Genomic DNA, 16,956 nt, shown 5'->3' on the forward strand with positions numbered 1-16,956 from the left:
CACCAAACCAGTATTATATGAAATGCTGAAAGGTATCCTTTAAGAAGAGGAAGAAGAAGAAAAAGGTAAAGATACAAATTATGAACAACAAATACACATCTATCAACAAGTGAATCTAAAAATCAAGTGAATAAATAATCTGATGAACAGAATAAACTGGTGAATATAATAGAATCAGGGGCATAGAAAGGGAGTGGACTGACTATTCTCGAGGGGAGATGGGTGTGGGGGGTGCGGGAAGAGACTGGCACCAAAGGATATCCGGGTGAACTGCCTAGTTCCAGGACTAATTGACACAGCCTTCAGCAAAGTGGTAAGGACCAAAGACAACTTCTGCTTCTGCCCCACTGAGTGCCAGGGTCCCTTCCCCTACCAGGCCATGTCCCAGAGACACCTGGCCCTGTGGCCTCTTGTTCTGATGCTCTGGTCCACCACCTTTGGGATCAGCGGCAGAATCAGGATTGTAGTCCTCTGTGAGGGATGAACCAGAGTGTCCCCCAGAAGCCCCTCCACAAAGGTGTTTATGGTGTGGTGCCATTGTGATTCCATCTGGATGAGCAGCACTAACCTTTTGACTTTTCCTTTAGCTGTTTAAGGACCCAGACTTTTGGAACCATATGAAGGGATGCCATGGAATACAGAGGTAGGTTGTGCATGAGGCAGTGTTCTTTGTAGATCTGGGTTAATGTAACTTCAGACCTTCATGATGAATAAAGATCACCATCACCTCTCTGCATTCCTCTTTCTGAGATTTGAGCCCTGGGGTGAGTAAAAGTCCCTGTAGAGCCCACATATCTCCACTTGCAGCCTTTCTCTCATGACCATGGGGGTCTTGACTTCCCAGCATCTGACAGGAGCCCAGGGCTCACGGGAAGCATCATACTCTCAGCCCATCTCCTCTTCCCATACAGATTGGGTCAGCCTGAGGACTGTTCGGGGCTGGTGTCCTTCTTCTGCTCTCCAGATGCCAGCTACATCACCGGTGAGAGCATTGTGGTGGCCGGCTTCTCACCCCACCTCTGAAGGACATAAGCTCAGAGCTCGGGCTTGCCTCTCATTGTAGAAGCACCCTGTGGCTCTGGGGCCACCATGTTGGGACACCTCTATAAATGATGAGCCTGTGCTTCAAATACACACTTTAAGTTCAACATAATCAGAGTATGAAACAATAAAGAACATCAGAAAAGAAAGTTTACAGCATGAAACTGTCATTAATGTTTTCACTTTTCTTCAGCCCTTGCCCACCTTGGTAATTAGGAACCATGGTCTGAGAGAGCATGGTTACCAGGAGATCAGAGTTCTCAGGGATGACACTCTGGGCCACTCCATGAGGGATGAGCAACCTAGACCAGAGGACTTGCTGACCAAGGGTGAAGGGAATTTAGAAAGGGTGTAGACTGAGCTCATTTGTAGCTGCGGGCAATTCCTAGCACACTGACTTTCTCAAGCACTTGCACCTCCCAGCACCATGGGAGATTGCTTGGATGTACACAGAAACAACCCAGAAATACAAGGGAGTTCATGTGAGGAGAGGCAACCCTCTCCAACAGAGGAATGGAATGGATGAATCAATGCTGAGCCTCCCCAGTTGGTTTTTCAAAGTGTCAGGCAAGAATGAGACTCTGGCCAGGCCAGTGTGGTTCAGTGGTTGAGCGTCGGCCTATGAACCAGGAGGTCACAGTTTGATTCCAGGTCAGGGCACATGCCCAGGTTTCTGGCTCAGTCCCCGGTGTGGGGAGTGTAGGAAGCAGCCGATCAATGATATTCTCTCATCATTGATGTTTCTGCCTTTCCCTTTCCCTTCTTCTCTGAAATCAAAAAAAAAAAAAAAAAAAAAAAAAGAATGAGACCCTGTTACTCACAGTGATAACCTTCACAATAATATTGACTTTTTTTCTTCCTTGTCTCATTTTTCCCACTTGTTTCTTGACCTGGGTCATAGTTATATAGGCATTGGTTTTAAAATACATAAACTCTACATTATATTTTATTACTTTTTGTATATATATTACTTTTATCAATTAAATCTTACAATATACTAGGTGTGAGTAGGACTTTGGTTTTGATTCATTGTAACATCAATGAAAGAATTCATAATTAAAAAAGTAATAAATAAGATGACATATAAGTTGGAGAGGAGTAAACAGAGTTAGACTACTTTAGGTTCATATATTTTCTATGTCTCAGTCAGAATCCTAGGAAGAAACAAATAAACTTTTAAACTGAGTAATTTGAGAAGGGTTTCATAAAAGTATCATTTACAAAGCTGTGGACAAGGTTTAAGGAAACCAATAGTGGGGAGTCAGCACCAACTCTAGGCCCAAAGGAAAAGAGGCGAGAACAGATGCAGGAACCAAATGGGGTAGCTCTAAGGAATCGGCCAACTGACAGGTACCCCAGACTTGGGTAGAGTCCCAGCCCACGCATTGTGACCTAGCAGAGGGAGTTGGGGAAATAAATACCCAACCAGAGGGAAGGGGGCCAGTTGATCAATCTATACGGATCAATCTCCTGAGGCACAGAGCAGAGAGAGGAAGGGAGGAAATAGTCTATGGACAGGTAAACAGAAGCTATCCAGCTAGAGTAGGAGGATGGTAAAGTTATTATCTTAGATTTTGACAGTTAAGCTAATGCATTGTAATTTCTAGAGTAACCACTAAATGAAACCAGAGATATTATACCAGAGTAGCAGACAGAGAAAAATAAAATGACTTTAAAAAATCAGTCCAGTGTGGTGAGGGCCTGGGGTGGGCAGGAGCTGGGTGGAGGAGGGAAGTGGGAGGAAAATAGAGGACATCTGTAATAATGTCAACAATAAAAAGTAAACTTAGTCCAGTGGGTTGAGAGTCAAACTATGAACCAGGAGGTTACAGTTCAATTCCCCATCAGGGCACAGGCCCAGGATGTGGGCTTGGTCCCCAGAAGGGGGCATGCAGGAGGCAACTGATCAATGATTCTCTCTTATCATTGACTAGAGGCCCAGTGCACGAATTCGTGCACCAGTGGGGTTCCTCGGCCTGGCTTGCAGATTGGGCCGAAACTGGCTCTACAACATCCCCCGAGGGGTCCCAGATTGTGAGACAGCACAGCCCAGGCCGAGGGACCCCCCTGGTGCACAATCGGGCCAGGATGCGGGAGGTTGGCTAGCCAGGGAGGGACTGCCGGAGGTCTCCAGGGTGTGTCCGGCCCATCTGGCTCAGTTCCAATCAGCCGGAACCCAGCAGCAAGCTAACCTACCAGTCGGAGCATCTGCCCCCTGGTGGTCAGTGAACATCATAAGCTAGGGGTTGAGCGGCCTTAGCACATCATTATCATATTACACTTTGATTGCTTGAACGACCCACCTGACAACCGGACAATAAGCATATTAGGCTTTTATTATATAGGATGTTTCTATCTTTCCCACTCCCTTTCTCTCTGAAATCAATAAAATATTGATTTTTTTAAAAAAACTTTTAAATATGAAAACAAAACAAAAATCAATCCAAAATAAAGCTTAAAAAGAAAATACCAAACACCTAGGATAAGTAGAAAATAAAAAATAAGAGGATGCATACAAACACAAATATATATATACATATATATATACACACACACATATACATATATATGTATGTATAAATAAACTGCTTTACTTTTTAAAAAATGGTTATCAAACTGGAGAAGAAAGGAAGCAAGGAATCCAACCATATGCTGTCAACAATAAACACATATGAAGTGTTAAAGATAAAATCTCAAGTATATAAAAAGGTTGAAAGTAAAAGCATGGAAAAGGGTATATATACTGTGTTGAGGGCCCCCAAGATCACAGTCAGGCTTGATGATTCACTAAAAGGACTCACAAGACTCAGAAAAGTTGTAATACTCATAGTTTATTACAGTGAAAAAATACAGATTAAAATCAACAAAGGGAAAAGGCAAATAGGATAGAGCCCCAGAGCAACCAGGTACAAGCTTCCATGGGTCTCCTCATAGTGAAGTCATATGGGAACATGCTTAATTCTCCTAGCAACGGTATTAACAATTACATGCAAAGAGTTGTCAACCAGGGAAGCTCACCCAATCCTTGGGGTCCAGAGTTTTTATTGGGGGTTAGTTATGAAGCACTCACATGACTGATCTTAACTACTCAGTCTCCAACCCTCAAGAGATCAAACTAATACAGTGTGTCCCAAGGCCTCAGGCACACGAAAACACTTATCAGGAAAAATACTCCATTTATCCTGCAGGAGGCAGTCATGGGCCAGTACTAAAAACAGGCCAATTTGGGGAATGTGTAGTTTGACCACACAGGCCTGCTGAGTTAACCCTTTCCTGCACATATATAGATGCTTTAAAAAAAGAATTTATAGCAAAAAAATATATAATTAGGTATAAGAAAAGTAACTTCATTTAAAAAGATTCAACTCAACAGAACAATATGTAAAATTTAACTTACAGACCTAATGAGGTGGCTCAGTTGGTTGAAGCATCCCCTATACACCAAAAAGGTTATGGGTTCAATTGCCAGTAGGGGCACATACCTAGGTTGGGAGTTCAATCTCTGATTGCAGCATGTATAGGAGTATCAATTTTCTTTCTTTCTTTCTTTCTTTCTTTCTTTTTTCTTTCTTTCTTTCTTTCTTTCTTTCTTCCTTCCTTCCTTCCTTCCTTCCTTCCTTCCTTCCTTCCTTCCTTCCTTCCTTTCCTTCCTTCCTTCCTTCCTTCCTTCCTTCCTTCCTTCCTTCCTTCCTCTCTCTCTCTTTTCCCCTCCTCCCTTCCTTTCTCTCTAAAAATCAATAAAAACATATCTTCAGGTAAGGATTTAAAAAATGTTTTTTTAGCTTACATAAACATAAAACATAACCTTAAATTACATTAAAAAAAACTTGGACAGAAATACAAGAATCAGCAATTATGTTGAACTTTTCTTGGTAACTGATAGCATAAGCAGATCAAAAGTCACTATGGCCCTAGCTGGTTTGGCTCAGTGGATAGAGCATCAGCCTGTGGACTGAAAGGTCCCAGGTTCGATTCTGGTCAAGGGCATGTACCTTGGTTGCAGGCACATTTCCAGTAGGAGGTGTGCAGGAGGCAGCTGATCGATGTTTCTCTCTCATCGATGTTTCTAATTCTCTATCCCTCTCCCTTCCTCTCTGTAAAAAAATCAATAAAATATATATATTTTTAAAAGTCACTATGAACATAGAAGATTTAAATGGTGTGATTAGCAAATTTGATTTAATGGTCATATATAAGATCATACACAGCTATACATTATTTTTACAAAAACTGACCATGTTCTAGACCAAAATGTAAGTCTCAAAACTTTTTCAAATTATTGAAATTCAAATTATGTAGATTGTATTATTTGGCCACAATGCAACCCAACTGGAAATCACTAATAAAATGAGAATCATACTGTCCCTATGTGTTTAGAAATTAAAGATATACTTCTAAATTACCTTAGCTTGAAGAAGAAATTATAAAGGAAATTAGAAAATATATAGAAGTAAATAATAAGTAAAACTTTCACTATCTAAACTTACCAAATGCAGTTTAAACAGTACTTAGAAGGAAAGTTATATCTACCTTATTTATATTAGAAAAGCCAAAAATTAATGAAATAAGCATTACAAGAAGTCTGAAATATACATATGTGTATATATATGTATAAATAAAATATAAATAAGAATATAATGAAAATATGAGTGGAAATTAGCGAATAGAAAACATGTAATAGAAAGAATTTTTTAAAAGAATTGGTTCTGTGAAAAGACTCAGTATAATTGACAAAAATCTGGAGAGAGTGATTAAGAAAAAAGAGTTAGTGGAAAATAGTTAATACCAGGAATAAAAAAAAGAGGAGTAATAGAAAGGCTTTAGACATTTAAAATATTGAGATATTATGCTAATAAATATGAAAATTTAAGTAAAATGGAAAAACTTCTAAAAAAAATAAGCTGACTCAAGAAGAAAGAGAAAACTAAGCAGTCCTATAATATAATCAAAATCTCCTATACAGAAAACCTCAAGCCTAAATGCTTTCACTGATGAACTCTACAGAAAAAATGATGTTACTAATGTTATTAAATATACCAGAAAGAGAAAATGTCACACATTAAGAATATTTTAGGTACCAGAGCTGCAGCCACTAAGTCAGGATCCTACATCGCACAACACCGAAGCCTGCCCACCCGGTTCCTGTTGGTTCTAAGTCCAAAATGGCAACACTCAAGGATCAGCTGATTGTGAATCTTCTTAAGGAAGAACAGAGCCCCCAGAATGAGATTACAGTCGTTGGGGTTGGTGCTGTTGGCATGGCTTGTGCCATCAGTATCTTAATGAAGGACTTGGCAGATGAACTTGCTCTTGTTGATGTCAAGGAAGACAAATTAAAGGGAGAAATGATGGATCTCCAACATGGCAGCCTTTTCCTTAGAACACCAAAAATTGTCTCTGGCAAAGACTATAGTGTGACTGCAGACTCCAAACTGGTTATTATCACAGCTGGGGCACGTCAACAAGAGGGAGAAAGCCGCCTTAATTTGGTCCAGCGTAACGTGAACATCTTTAAATTCATCATTCCTAATGTTGTAAAACACAGTCCCAACTGTAAATTTCTTGTTGTTTCCAATTCAGTGAATATCTTGACCTATCTGGCTTTGAAGTTAAGCACCTTTACCAAAAACCGTGTTATTGGAAGTGGCTGCAATCTGGATTCAGCCCGGTTCGGATACCTGATGGGGGAGAGGCTGGGAGTTCACCCATTAAGCTGTCATGGGTGGGTCCTTGGGGAGCATGGAGACTCTAGTGTGCCTGTATGGAGTGGAGTGAATGTTGCTGGTGTCTCCCTAAAGAAACTGCACCCTGATTTAGGCACGGATGCAGATAAGGAACAGTGGAAACAAGTTCACAAACAGGTGGTTGACAGTGCTTACGAGGTAATCAAACTGAAAGGCTTTACATCCTGGGCCCTTGGCCGATCTGTGGCAGATTTAGCAGAAAGTATGATGAAGAATCTTAGGCGGGTACATCCAGTTTCCACCAAGATTAAGGGTCTCTATGGAATAAAAGACTACATCTTCCTTAGTGTTCCCTGCATCTTGGGACAGAATGGAATCTCAGATGCTGTGAAGGTGACCCTGACACCTGAGGAAGAGGCCCGTTTGAGAAGAAAGAGTGCAGATACACTGTGGGGGATCCAGAAAGAGCTGCAGTTTTAAAGTCTTCTGATGTCATACCACCTTACTCTCTAGGCCAGGGGTGGGCAACCCCTGGCCTGCGTGCCAAACATGGCACACCAGTAACTTTTGCTGGCACGGGAAACCCTCTCTTATAATCTTCCATTTATAATTGTGAATCTTTGTTTTCAGTGATGAATTTTGTTAAGTCTCGTAATAGGAGTAGCCTGACGGATGAAAGTAGTAGCTCATGCATATCTCTGAAGGTCACGAAATATAAACCTGATGTAAAATCTCTATCATCAGTGTTGCAGCAGCAAAAGTCCCACTGATAATACCAAACGGAGTCATAAAGTTTTCTGTTGGACTATCAGTGTACATGTATACATTAAAAAATAAATGTATTTTTCATCATCATATACTGTGTTTTTGTCACTCGAATAAATTTTACTATTTCTTCAAGGTTCTCCACATACGTACACCTTAAGAGATATCAAGTAGGCGTAACATGTTCTCAAAAAATTAGGGTTGGCATGCAGAATTTTGAATCAGAGATTTTGCTGGTTTTGGCACACACTCACAAAAAGGTTGCCCACCCCTGCTCTAGGCTACAGCAAGATTTTAGTTGGAGATTGTGCATGTTGTCCTTTTTATCTGATCTGTGACTAAGAACATCAGTTTCCTAAAGACAGAAATAGTAATGGTTTATAAAACCCAGCATCTGCATCCTGATGCTGGAGGGTCGTTATCTTTTGTAGTCCTAAACTTGTTAGTGTGAAATAGTTCTACCTCCTCAAAGGCACCACTGCCAATGTTGCTCACACTACAGTTGCCCTTCAGACTAGATGTGTGTTCACTGTGTGTTATATAACTTGTGGTTCCTTTTTCTATAATTAGTCACATTCTGGGATCCAATGTAAATCCAATATTGCATGTTTTGTGCATAACTGTTCTAAAGGCTCTTATTCTGTGTACTGTATTATCAGATTAGTGTACATTGCCATATAATGTAAAAAGAAAAGTCTACATATAAATAATACAGCCAACTATCCAAGTGTGAACAGTGGGGAAAAAAGAATATTTTAAAATATTGTATTCCCTTATATTTTCCTCCAGTACTTTTATAGTTTCATTTTTATGTTAAACAATTTGATTTGTGTATAATTGATTTAACTATAAATAATGAAGTAGTAACCCAGCTTGTTTTGCCTCAACTCTAACCTCTGAAAGAAGTGAAAATAGAAGGGGACTAGAGATTTTTACCTTTCATTTGATATTTTTCTGGACTATTTCTTTTTTTTTTTAACCAGGCATATATACATCTTTTATAATTTTAAAACCAATTTTTAAAATGATTCCCATCTTTTTCATAATCTTTATCTGAATATAGCTGACCCTGGATTTTACACTCTCCTGGGATAGTTATTTTTTGTTTTTCATACCTCCTCTCACATTATGAATCTATTATTCCCGAGTACTGTCGTTATCCCTCCTACTAACGTAAAAACTGCTGAGATTTAGATGACAGAGGCCCATAACTTGGAACTCAAGTAGAGGAGAATGAGCACTGGAGCCAGAGTGTGGACAGTGCCTGGATCAGGAGGGAGAGGTACATGCTATTTCTATGGACATGAAACAAAGATAGAGCTGGGACCTTTGGCCAGATACTTTATGGAGTGAGCCCAGAAGGCCAACTTCAGCATGGCTGACTTGCTCAGAGGCTGTGTTAACTACAGAAGAAAGATGGGTCCAAGACAACTGAGAAGGTTCTCCATATGACACATACACTCACCTCTTCTTGATGAAGCAAGCAGCCCCATAAGGCTGTGAGTCATGGGAATGGGCACTGGGACTGCACTCAGTACCATTCGCTCTAGTTAAACACCTGATCCAAGTTAGCAGAGTGGTTTAATATATGCGAAGTGCTCCAATCAGGACTGTTGCCATGGAAGAAAGCATTTAGCCCTATTGTCTTGTTCTTCTCAGAAGCTGTTGTTGGTGCAACCTAGTCTCAGGTCACAGAGCTGAGGAAATGAATCAAGAAACTGCTCAGGTCATGGTGTCACCAGGTGTGACCTCCACATGCAGAATGACACTGGCAAGTTTGTGGACCTGTACATGCAAATGCATTATTGACACCAAGGACCACACCATCCAGATGAGCATGGCTGAAGTTGACAAAGTGACAGGCAGGTTCAATGTCCAGTTTAAAACCTATGCTGTCTGTGGGACCTTTTGCAGAATGGGTGAGTCAGAAAACTCCATTCTCTGGCCAAGGCTAACAGCATTATATCACAGATGTGGAATATTTGTCATAAATAAATAGTAAAAAAGAAAAGAAATGGCTTTCACCACACTTTCAAATATGCCAGGAAGAATGCCCTACCCTAGACTACAGCCATCAACAGCAGAGGGGACTGGGCAGGGACAACAGTACACAGAACCAAACTCCACCAAGGAAAGGTAAACACAACACCATCAAGTCCCAAGGCTTTATATTTATTGGTAAAGCTCTTCATTGCTATTAACTAGAGGCCCGGTCATGAAATTCGTGCATGGAGAGGGGGTTCCCTCAGCCCGGCCTGCACATTCCAGCAATCCGGGACCACTTGGGGGATGTCCAACTGCTGGTTTAAGCCCAATTCTGCAGGGATCCCTGAGGGATCAGGCCCAAACCGACAGTTGGACTTCCCTCTCGCAATCCAGGACCGCTGGCTCCTAACCGCTCGCCTGCCTGACTGCCTGATTGCCCCAAACCACTCTGCCTGCCTCCCTGATCATCCCTAACCACTTTGCCTGTTTGCTTGATCGCCCTTAACCACTCGCCTGCCTGCCTGATCGCCCCTAACTGCCTCTGCCACAGCCCCCTCCACCGCGGCTTCGTCCAGAAGGATGTCCAGAATAATGTCTGGAAGGTTGTTCGGCTGTCCAGTCTAATTAGCATATTACACTTTTATTATTATAGATCAGTGGTTCTCAACCTTCCTAATGCCGTGACCCTTTAATACAGTTCCTCATGTTGTGGTGACCTCCAACCATAAAATTATTTTCGTTGCTACTTCATAACTGTAATTTTGCGACTGTTATGAATCATAATGTAAATATCTGATATGCAAGATGTATTTTCATTGTTACAAATTGAACATAATTAAAGCATAGTGATTAATCACAAAAACAATATGTAATTATATATGTGTTTTCCAATGGTCTTAGGCGACCCCTGTGAAAGGGTCGTTCGACCCCCAAAAGGGTCAGACCCACAGGTTGAGAACCGCTGCATTATATAGTGACCACTTGAAAACTTCTGTTTAAATTAATAGGTACAACTGAGAGAGGCTGGATCAGAAGCACACCCTTAGTATCTCCAAATCAGATTTGAAAAGAAGCAGTGGCCATACTAATCCCACGGCAGTCCCACCGTAGGACCAGGGGTACCACAGTCAACTGCAGAGTCATGAAGTTCTGGCTCAGAAGGAAGAGCTCTTCCCTCCCCCCACCGCATACACTGCCCACTTGTGTTTCCTGTGTCTGAACCAACATGCTAGAGATTTAGCATCATTAACCTTCCCCCAGTGTCCCTGAGGAATTTGCACTTCCTTGGGATGACATGATATTCCCAGAGAGGCAAAGGAGACAGAGCCTGAGGGCAATGACCAAACCTGGTAATTTTGTGGAGAACCCAATCCTGGTTACCAGCGACGTAACAGAATTTAACAATGGAGTGTTTCAGCCCTTTGTGAATTATTTGTATAGGAGCAAAAGGGCATTAAACTGAATGAGAGCCTGGATTTAGACTTCATGGCAAATGGAGTCCTCAGTCCTTCCCCTGAGGTACCTACTGGAATGTGATATATGGTTCTTGGATGCTACCAGGCATCCAAACAAACCCAAACATATCTCTCTTTGCTCCCATACATTTACATGGAAGCGGAACTCCTGAGAGAAAAGAGCCTGAGTCCCTTTGACATCAAGCTCCAATGGTGTGCCCGAGGAGCTAGCGTGTCCCCGACTGAGACCAGCTGGCACGACCAAGCTACTGTGTGGCCTGAGAGGGAGAGAAGCAGGAAGTCACAGGGGAATGAGATCTTAGCTGATCCTAGAACTTGCCCTGACCCCACCAGCCCCAAATCAGGTTTATACCCACCAAAAGGGCTTGGGGAGGCTCTGAATGGCAATATTGGAGGCTGTGTCAATTGTTATGCTGTACTCCTTTGACTGGATATAACCCAGGGGAAAGGGCATTACCCTCCCTCCACCCCCCACCCCCCGCCACACACACACACACACACACACACACACACACACACACACACACACATTTTATAACTAGACATAACCCAGTAAGAGATGGCTCCCTTACTGGGAAGGCTGAGGGGGTGAGGAGTTGCCAGGTAATGAATGGATTCTTTACCAGGCTGCTTTTTCTGAAGTCTTAAAATTTGATTCACAAATGATTTGAAGTCCAAAATAGGAGCAAAATATTAACCTGCTCCCACTTCTTTTTCTGATTTCTAGATATTCTTAAACAGCATTCAATCATTTTTAAAACAAAAATTATAAAGAATAAAATTTAAGTGACTTGTAATACCACTTCTCAGACATTTGCTATTTTTTTAATAAATCTTTATTGTTGAAAGTATTAGACATTTGCTATTAACTATAAATGAAAGCAATATGATGCCTGGATATGGTTAGATAATCAAATATTACAGAAAGATATAAAAAATTTTTAAGATATATCAAACTAAGATGGCGGCATAGATAAACACCGGGAAATAGTCGCCTCACACAACAATTGAAAAATATCCTAAAGGACGGAGCAAACATCGTCCAGAACAACAGGAAGGCTGGCTGAGTGTAATTTCTACAACTAGAAGAAAAGAAAAGCACGCTGAGAGCCAGAGGAGCTGCGGAGGTGAAGTGCAGAGGTACGGCGGCGGCTCGCTTGCGCGGAAAGGGGGTGGCACCTGAGGACGCGGCTGTCTTTTTGAATCACAAGCTCCCGACTGCTCTGAACTCCGGTTCCGGGAAGTCTCTGGGGACCCAGGACTCATACGCGGAGAAGCTGGTCTGTCAGGTGGCAGCGGGCGAACTTGAGGGCGGCTTTCCCTCAGAGGTGCTTGCAGCCGTTACCGGGACACTGAGACGCGCGACTCCAGGCGCGGAGAATCACCATAGCTGCTTTCTCCGCCCTTTGACTCCCTGAGACCCCACCCCACCCAGGCTGCAGCAGAGGCTTTTGCATGTGAATGTACCTAACTACAGCCCAGCAAGGCAGACCCGGAACTTCCAAGAGAAGGCCCAAGGCCCCGCAGCGGCTTGCATTGCTTCACAGCTGAGCCTCTTCGTGGCTCCTGCTGTGTGGCCTCAGGCAGGGGCTGAATTAGCACCTCCTTAGATCCAGGAGCCACTGTACCCAGTGGTCAGAGGGGGACCATTCTCCCACTTCAGACACAGCTGATTCCCACAGCCAATTGGCCTGGAGGTCAATTCCTCCCAGTGATCCTACAACAACCAAGGCACCAAGAGTGCACCAAGAGTGTCCACCCCAGGTAACTGGGGAGGCTGAGCCACTGGGCCCTACAGGACACCTGGTGCGCAGGGCCACTCTATCAACACAGGGAAGCAGCCAAAATGCGGAGACAAAAAAACAGGTCACAAATGGCAGAAACGGAGGAAAGCAAACGACTGGATATAGAGTTCAAGGCCACGTTCATAAGGTTTTTCAAGAATTTTATGGAAACCGCCGATAAATTTAATGAATCCCTCAAGGAGTATAGTGAGACCATGGAGGACATGAAAAAGGACCAACTAGAAATTAAGCATACACTGACTGAAAAAAAGAATAATTTACAGAGATCCAACAGCAGACAAGAGGATCCCAAGAATCAAGTCAAAGATTTGAAATACAAAGAAACAAAAAATACCCAACCGAAAAAGAAAAAAGAAAAGAGATTCAAAAAATATGAAGATAGTGTAAGGAACCTCTGGGACAACTTCAAGCGTACCAACATCCGAATTATGAGGGTACCAGAAGGAGAGAGAGGGCAAGATATTGAAAACCTTTTTGGAGAAATAATGACAGAAAACTTCCCCCACCTGGTGAAAGAAATGGACCTACAAGTCCAGGAAGCGCAGAGAACCCCAAACAAAAGGAATCCAAAGAGGACCACACCAAGACACATCATAATTAAAATGCCAAGAGCAAAAGATAAAGAGAGAATCTTAAAAGCAGCAAGAGAAAGACAGTCAGTTACCTACAAGGGAGTACCCATTCGACTGTCAGCTGATTTCTCAACAGAAACCATGCAGGCCAGAAGAGAGTGGCAAGAAATATTCAAAGAGATGAATAGCAAGAACCTGCAACCAAGATTACTTTATCCAGCAAAGCTATCATTCAGAATGGCAGGTCAGATAAAGAGCTTCACGGATAAGAAAAAGCTAAAGGAGTTCATCACCACCAAACCAGCATTATATGAAATGCTGAAAGGTATTCTTTAAGAAGAGGAAGAAGAAAAAGGAACTCTTACCATTTGCCACAGCATGGATGGAACTGGAGAGCGGATAAATACCACAGGATCTCACTCATTTGTGGAATATAATGAACAACATAAACTGATGAACAAGGACTGATCCAGAGACGGAGAGGCATTGATTGGGTTGTAGGGCCTTGGAGGGAAGGTAGGGGAGGGTGGGGGCAAGGGGGAAAGATCAACCAAAGGACTTATATGCAAGCATATAGGCCTAACCAATGGACACAGACAAGGGGGGGGGGGTGAGGGGATGAGCGGGGGGGGGGGGGGGTAGAGGGTACACATATGTAATATCTTAATCAATAAAAAATATTAAAAAAAAATTTTTTTAAACTTGCCAATTTTATTTCCTAAAGGCAGCCACTACTTTTTTTAAAATGTTATGTGCCACTCAGAAAACTATTGAGTGCATATATCATTATGCATATCTGTATTTTTTATTTATGTAAGTTATTCTGCACATTAATTTCTGCACTTATTATAAAAAGTTTAGGTGGACCATAATCTAATTAACCAATTCTCTATTAATAAATATTAGGTAGTTTCCAAATAGGCTATTTTGTTGTGTTTTAAGCTTTGCAATATAAATAATTCCAATATAAACATTCTAGTACATACATGTTGGCACGTTTTTACAAGTACATCTATGAAGTAAATTTCTATGGCAGACAGGAAAAGACTTGTACTTGAAGAGATTTCCCATATTGCCTTCTCCATGTGCTCCTCCCTGCCCCCACTGTGTAACAGCAGTTCTGTCTTACTTAATCATCAGGGTCAGTTAGTCCTGTCGGGATGGTGAATCTATTTCTTTGCTGTCCTTTGTCACAAGGAGCCCAAAATATCCAGATGGCAGCCAAAGCTTACAGTTCAATAAAATTCTTGCTTTTTCCCAAATGAAAGTGTTTTCTCCTTGGGAATGCTTTATATTCACAGAGCCCAGGGATATAGGAGTGGGGGAAAATTTCCCTGAAGTTGGTCACTGGGAGTGACAGTACATAGGGCCACCCCTGCTTCTACCCCTTGAGTCCCAGAAGAAAGTGAAGATTTAAGATTCCGGGTATCAACTCTGATGGCCCATCTCATGTGTAGGGGCCCATTCTCTCCCACCGAGGGCCCTGTCCTGGGCATAGCAGACCTGCCTTAGCTGAGAGTTAGACCTTCAGTGGAGCTCCTCTGCTCACATGGTTAAGCCCTGAATCTGATTCTCAGCTTGCTCTGCCTCTGGCTGCAGGGGATAAGAGTTTACCGTATATGCCTCCAAGGAGGTCCTCAGCTTTGACTTAGCTTTTAGTGACTGATTAATTACCCTCAGCTCTTTTCCAGAGCGTGAACACGGTTACTGTTTCTCCCATATTTCTCAAATGCCTTGTAAGTAACGGTTGATGCATTCCCTTCCACCAGGCCACCGTCGCAGTTCATAACCAGTGAACAACTGCGCTGTCACCTTCTGTCGGCGCTCTGACTACCGGCAGTGGAGCCACCCAGGTGGCCAGTGATCCAGCTCTAAAACCCCATCTCATCATGTGCTTTTGTGAGACCCCCCAAGAGGGACCCTCACTCTGTCCCATAGATTGACGGCGACCCCAATCATCCGCAGGAGACGTCACTTGATGCAAACCGCAAGAGGCTTTATTCCAGCGCGCTGGGGCTCAACTCGTACTCATGCAGGAGCAGAGGAGTTGGGCGCCCAGCAAGGGGTCTTTCAGCTATTTATATGCAAAAATCATACATTAGGGAGGGGTTGCATGCAGGAGGGTAAGAACAAAGAAATTCCAAAGGGTCTGGTTTGTGTCTTGATAGGGATAGGGCATTCCTGCCTGGTGTTTTCACAACCTGTTTATCTCAAGGTTGATTGAAGCCCGGTTTACTCAGCCTGCCCTTTGTTGGGGCTATCTCCTGAAACAGCCTTAGGGAGGGCGTCATTCTCTCTGTTCCTATCTCTAGTGGGGGAAGCCTAGGGAGTTGAGATAAAACAGGCAGCTAGGCCTGTGCAGTTTGTAACATTCTTTCACTTTCTTAGAACAGTCCTGGTACCCACTGTCCCTGCTTGGGTTTCCCAGGAAGCAGACTCTGAGATGGAGACCAACAGGCAAGAGGTTTATTAAAAAGTGCTGTTAGTATCAACACCTGTGAAAGGGAAGAGAGGGAGGCAGAGCTGGGCAGACAGTGAAGTTTAGCTGCAGTGTAGTCTCAGTGGAACTCCTCCGTCATCTCTGCAGGGAGGTCTGAAGATGGATGACCCCTCAGAGCTCTCCTGAGTTGGGGGAGAGGGCTGGGCTCTGTACCACTCATTAATCAATCACTGGATGTGGGCTGCTGGGAAGGGGGCATGACCTGGGCATGGCAGCCTTCTTCAGCTAAAGAAATCCGTGAAGGATTTGATTGTTGAGAGCTTTCTGCCAGCAGCACACCAACAGCTGGGTAATAAATCCTCTAATCATGAAGGGTGACCCGGGCAGCAAATATTAGCAACCACCACATAACCTGCGCTCTAGAACTAGCCATACCTGTCAACTAACCCCTTGGGTACTCTTTGTCAACAGAAAAATGTCCCTGGGGACTATGTGCTCTTTCCTCTGCTCATTCCCAGGAACAGGAACCCTGAGCGGCAGAGTGTTCCTCACATCAGAGAGCCTGTGCCCTCCCAGGTGGCAGAATACAGTACAATAATACAATCATGTGGCTTTATCAGGAGACCTCGGTTCCCCACCAGATGGGCCTCTCCGTAGGTCTGCTTGAGTCTATGCACCGCATAGCAGCTGGCTTCCCCCAGAGCAGGTGGTCTGAAAGAGTGAGTAAGAGAAAGACTCAAACCCATTCAAGTCCTAATCTTTGACACCATAAACCATTCTTTCTGCCCCATCCTCGGCTTTTAAAGCAAGTCACTGTGTACATCCTACACTTAATGGTGAAGGGAATTGTGCTCCATCATTTGAAGGAAGTAAAATAAAATCATTGTACACATATTTTCAAACCACTACATATAGAGAAAGGTTATTTTCCAAATCAACAATGAGAAAGGGAATAGATTGGAGGGAGTCAAGTAAAAAAGGTTTCTGTTTTTCCTGTGTTTTTTTTTAATAATAAAAGTGTAATCTTGTCATACTTTTGTAATTAAAAAATAGAAATATTATTGACAATTGAAAATGTGGCAACCAGTGAACCTGAGTTAGAGCTAGACGCTCATCTAAGGAGCAGACTGTGACTTACTGCCCATCTCTGTCATGGTTCTTCCTGCCTGTCCCCACCCAAGGGAATGA

At 42.8% G+C, this 16,956-nt stretch overlaps 2 protein-coding genes across 3 annotated transcripts in view; both read left to right on the top strand.

Moving 5' to 3' along the window:
- The window catches only part of LOC308522769 (dehydrogenase/reductase SDR family member 2, mitochondrial-like), a gene marked incomplete at both ends in the record, with an annotated part of 60,915 nt that extends 59,892 nt beyond the window's left edge, over window positions 1-1,023 (top strand). The window contains 3 exons of the mRNA XM_081096334.1: window positions 257-313; window positions 588-643; window positions 912-1,023. Of these exons, the coding sequence (XP_080952460.1) occupies window positions 257-313; window positions 588-643; window positions 912-1,023 (225 nt within the window). The remainder of the gene's footprint in view (window positions 1-256; window positions 314-587; window positions 644-911) is intronic.
- A 5,180-nt stretch (window positions 1,024-6,203) lies between these two features.
- Window positions 6,204-7,832, top strand: LOC308526771 (L-lactate dehydrogenase A chain-like; the record flags this gene model as incomplete). 2 transcript variants are annotated; one of them, XM_081101997.1, is made up of 3 exons in its annotated part: window positions 6,204-6,890; window positions 7,163-7,245; window positions 7,778-7,832. In XM_081101997.1, the coding sequence occupies 3 exons, from the start codon at window positions 6,204-6,206 to the stop codon at window positions 7,830-7,832; spliced, it is 825 nt and encodes a 274-aa protein (XP_080958123.1). The 2 variants fall into 2 exon arrangements, with proteins under 2 accessions (XP_080958123.1, XP_080958122.1); XM_081101996.1 differs by lacking the exon at window positions 7,778-7,832 and having other exon boundaries at window positions 6,204-6,453; window positions 6,622-7,205.
- Between the last annotated feature and the right edge of the window lie 9,124 nt (window positions 7,833-16,956).

Source organism: Myotis nattereri (genome assembly GCF_964212035.1).
Source record: "Myotis nattereri genome assembly, chromosome: 1".
Classification (NCBI taxonomy): Eukaryota; Metazoa; Chordata; class Mammalia; order Chiroptera; family Vespertilionidae; genus Myotis; species Myotis nattereri.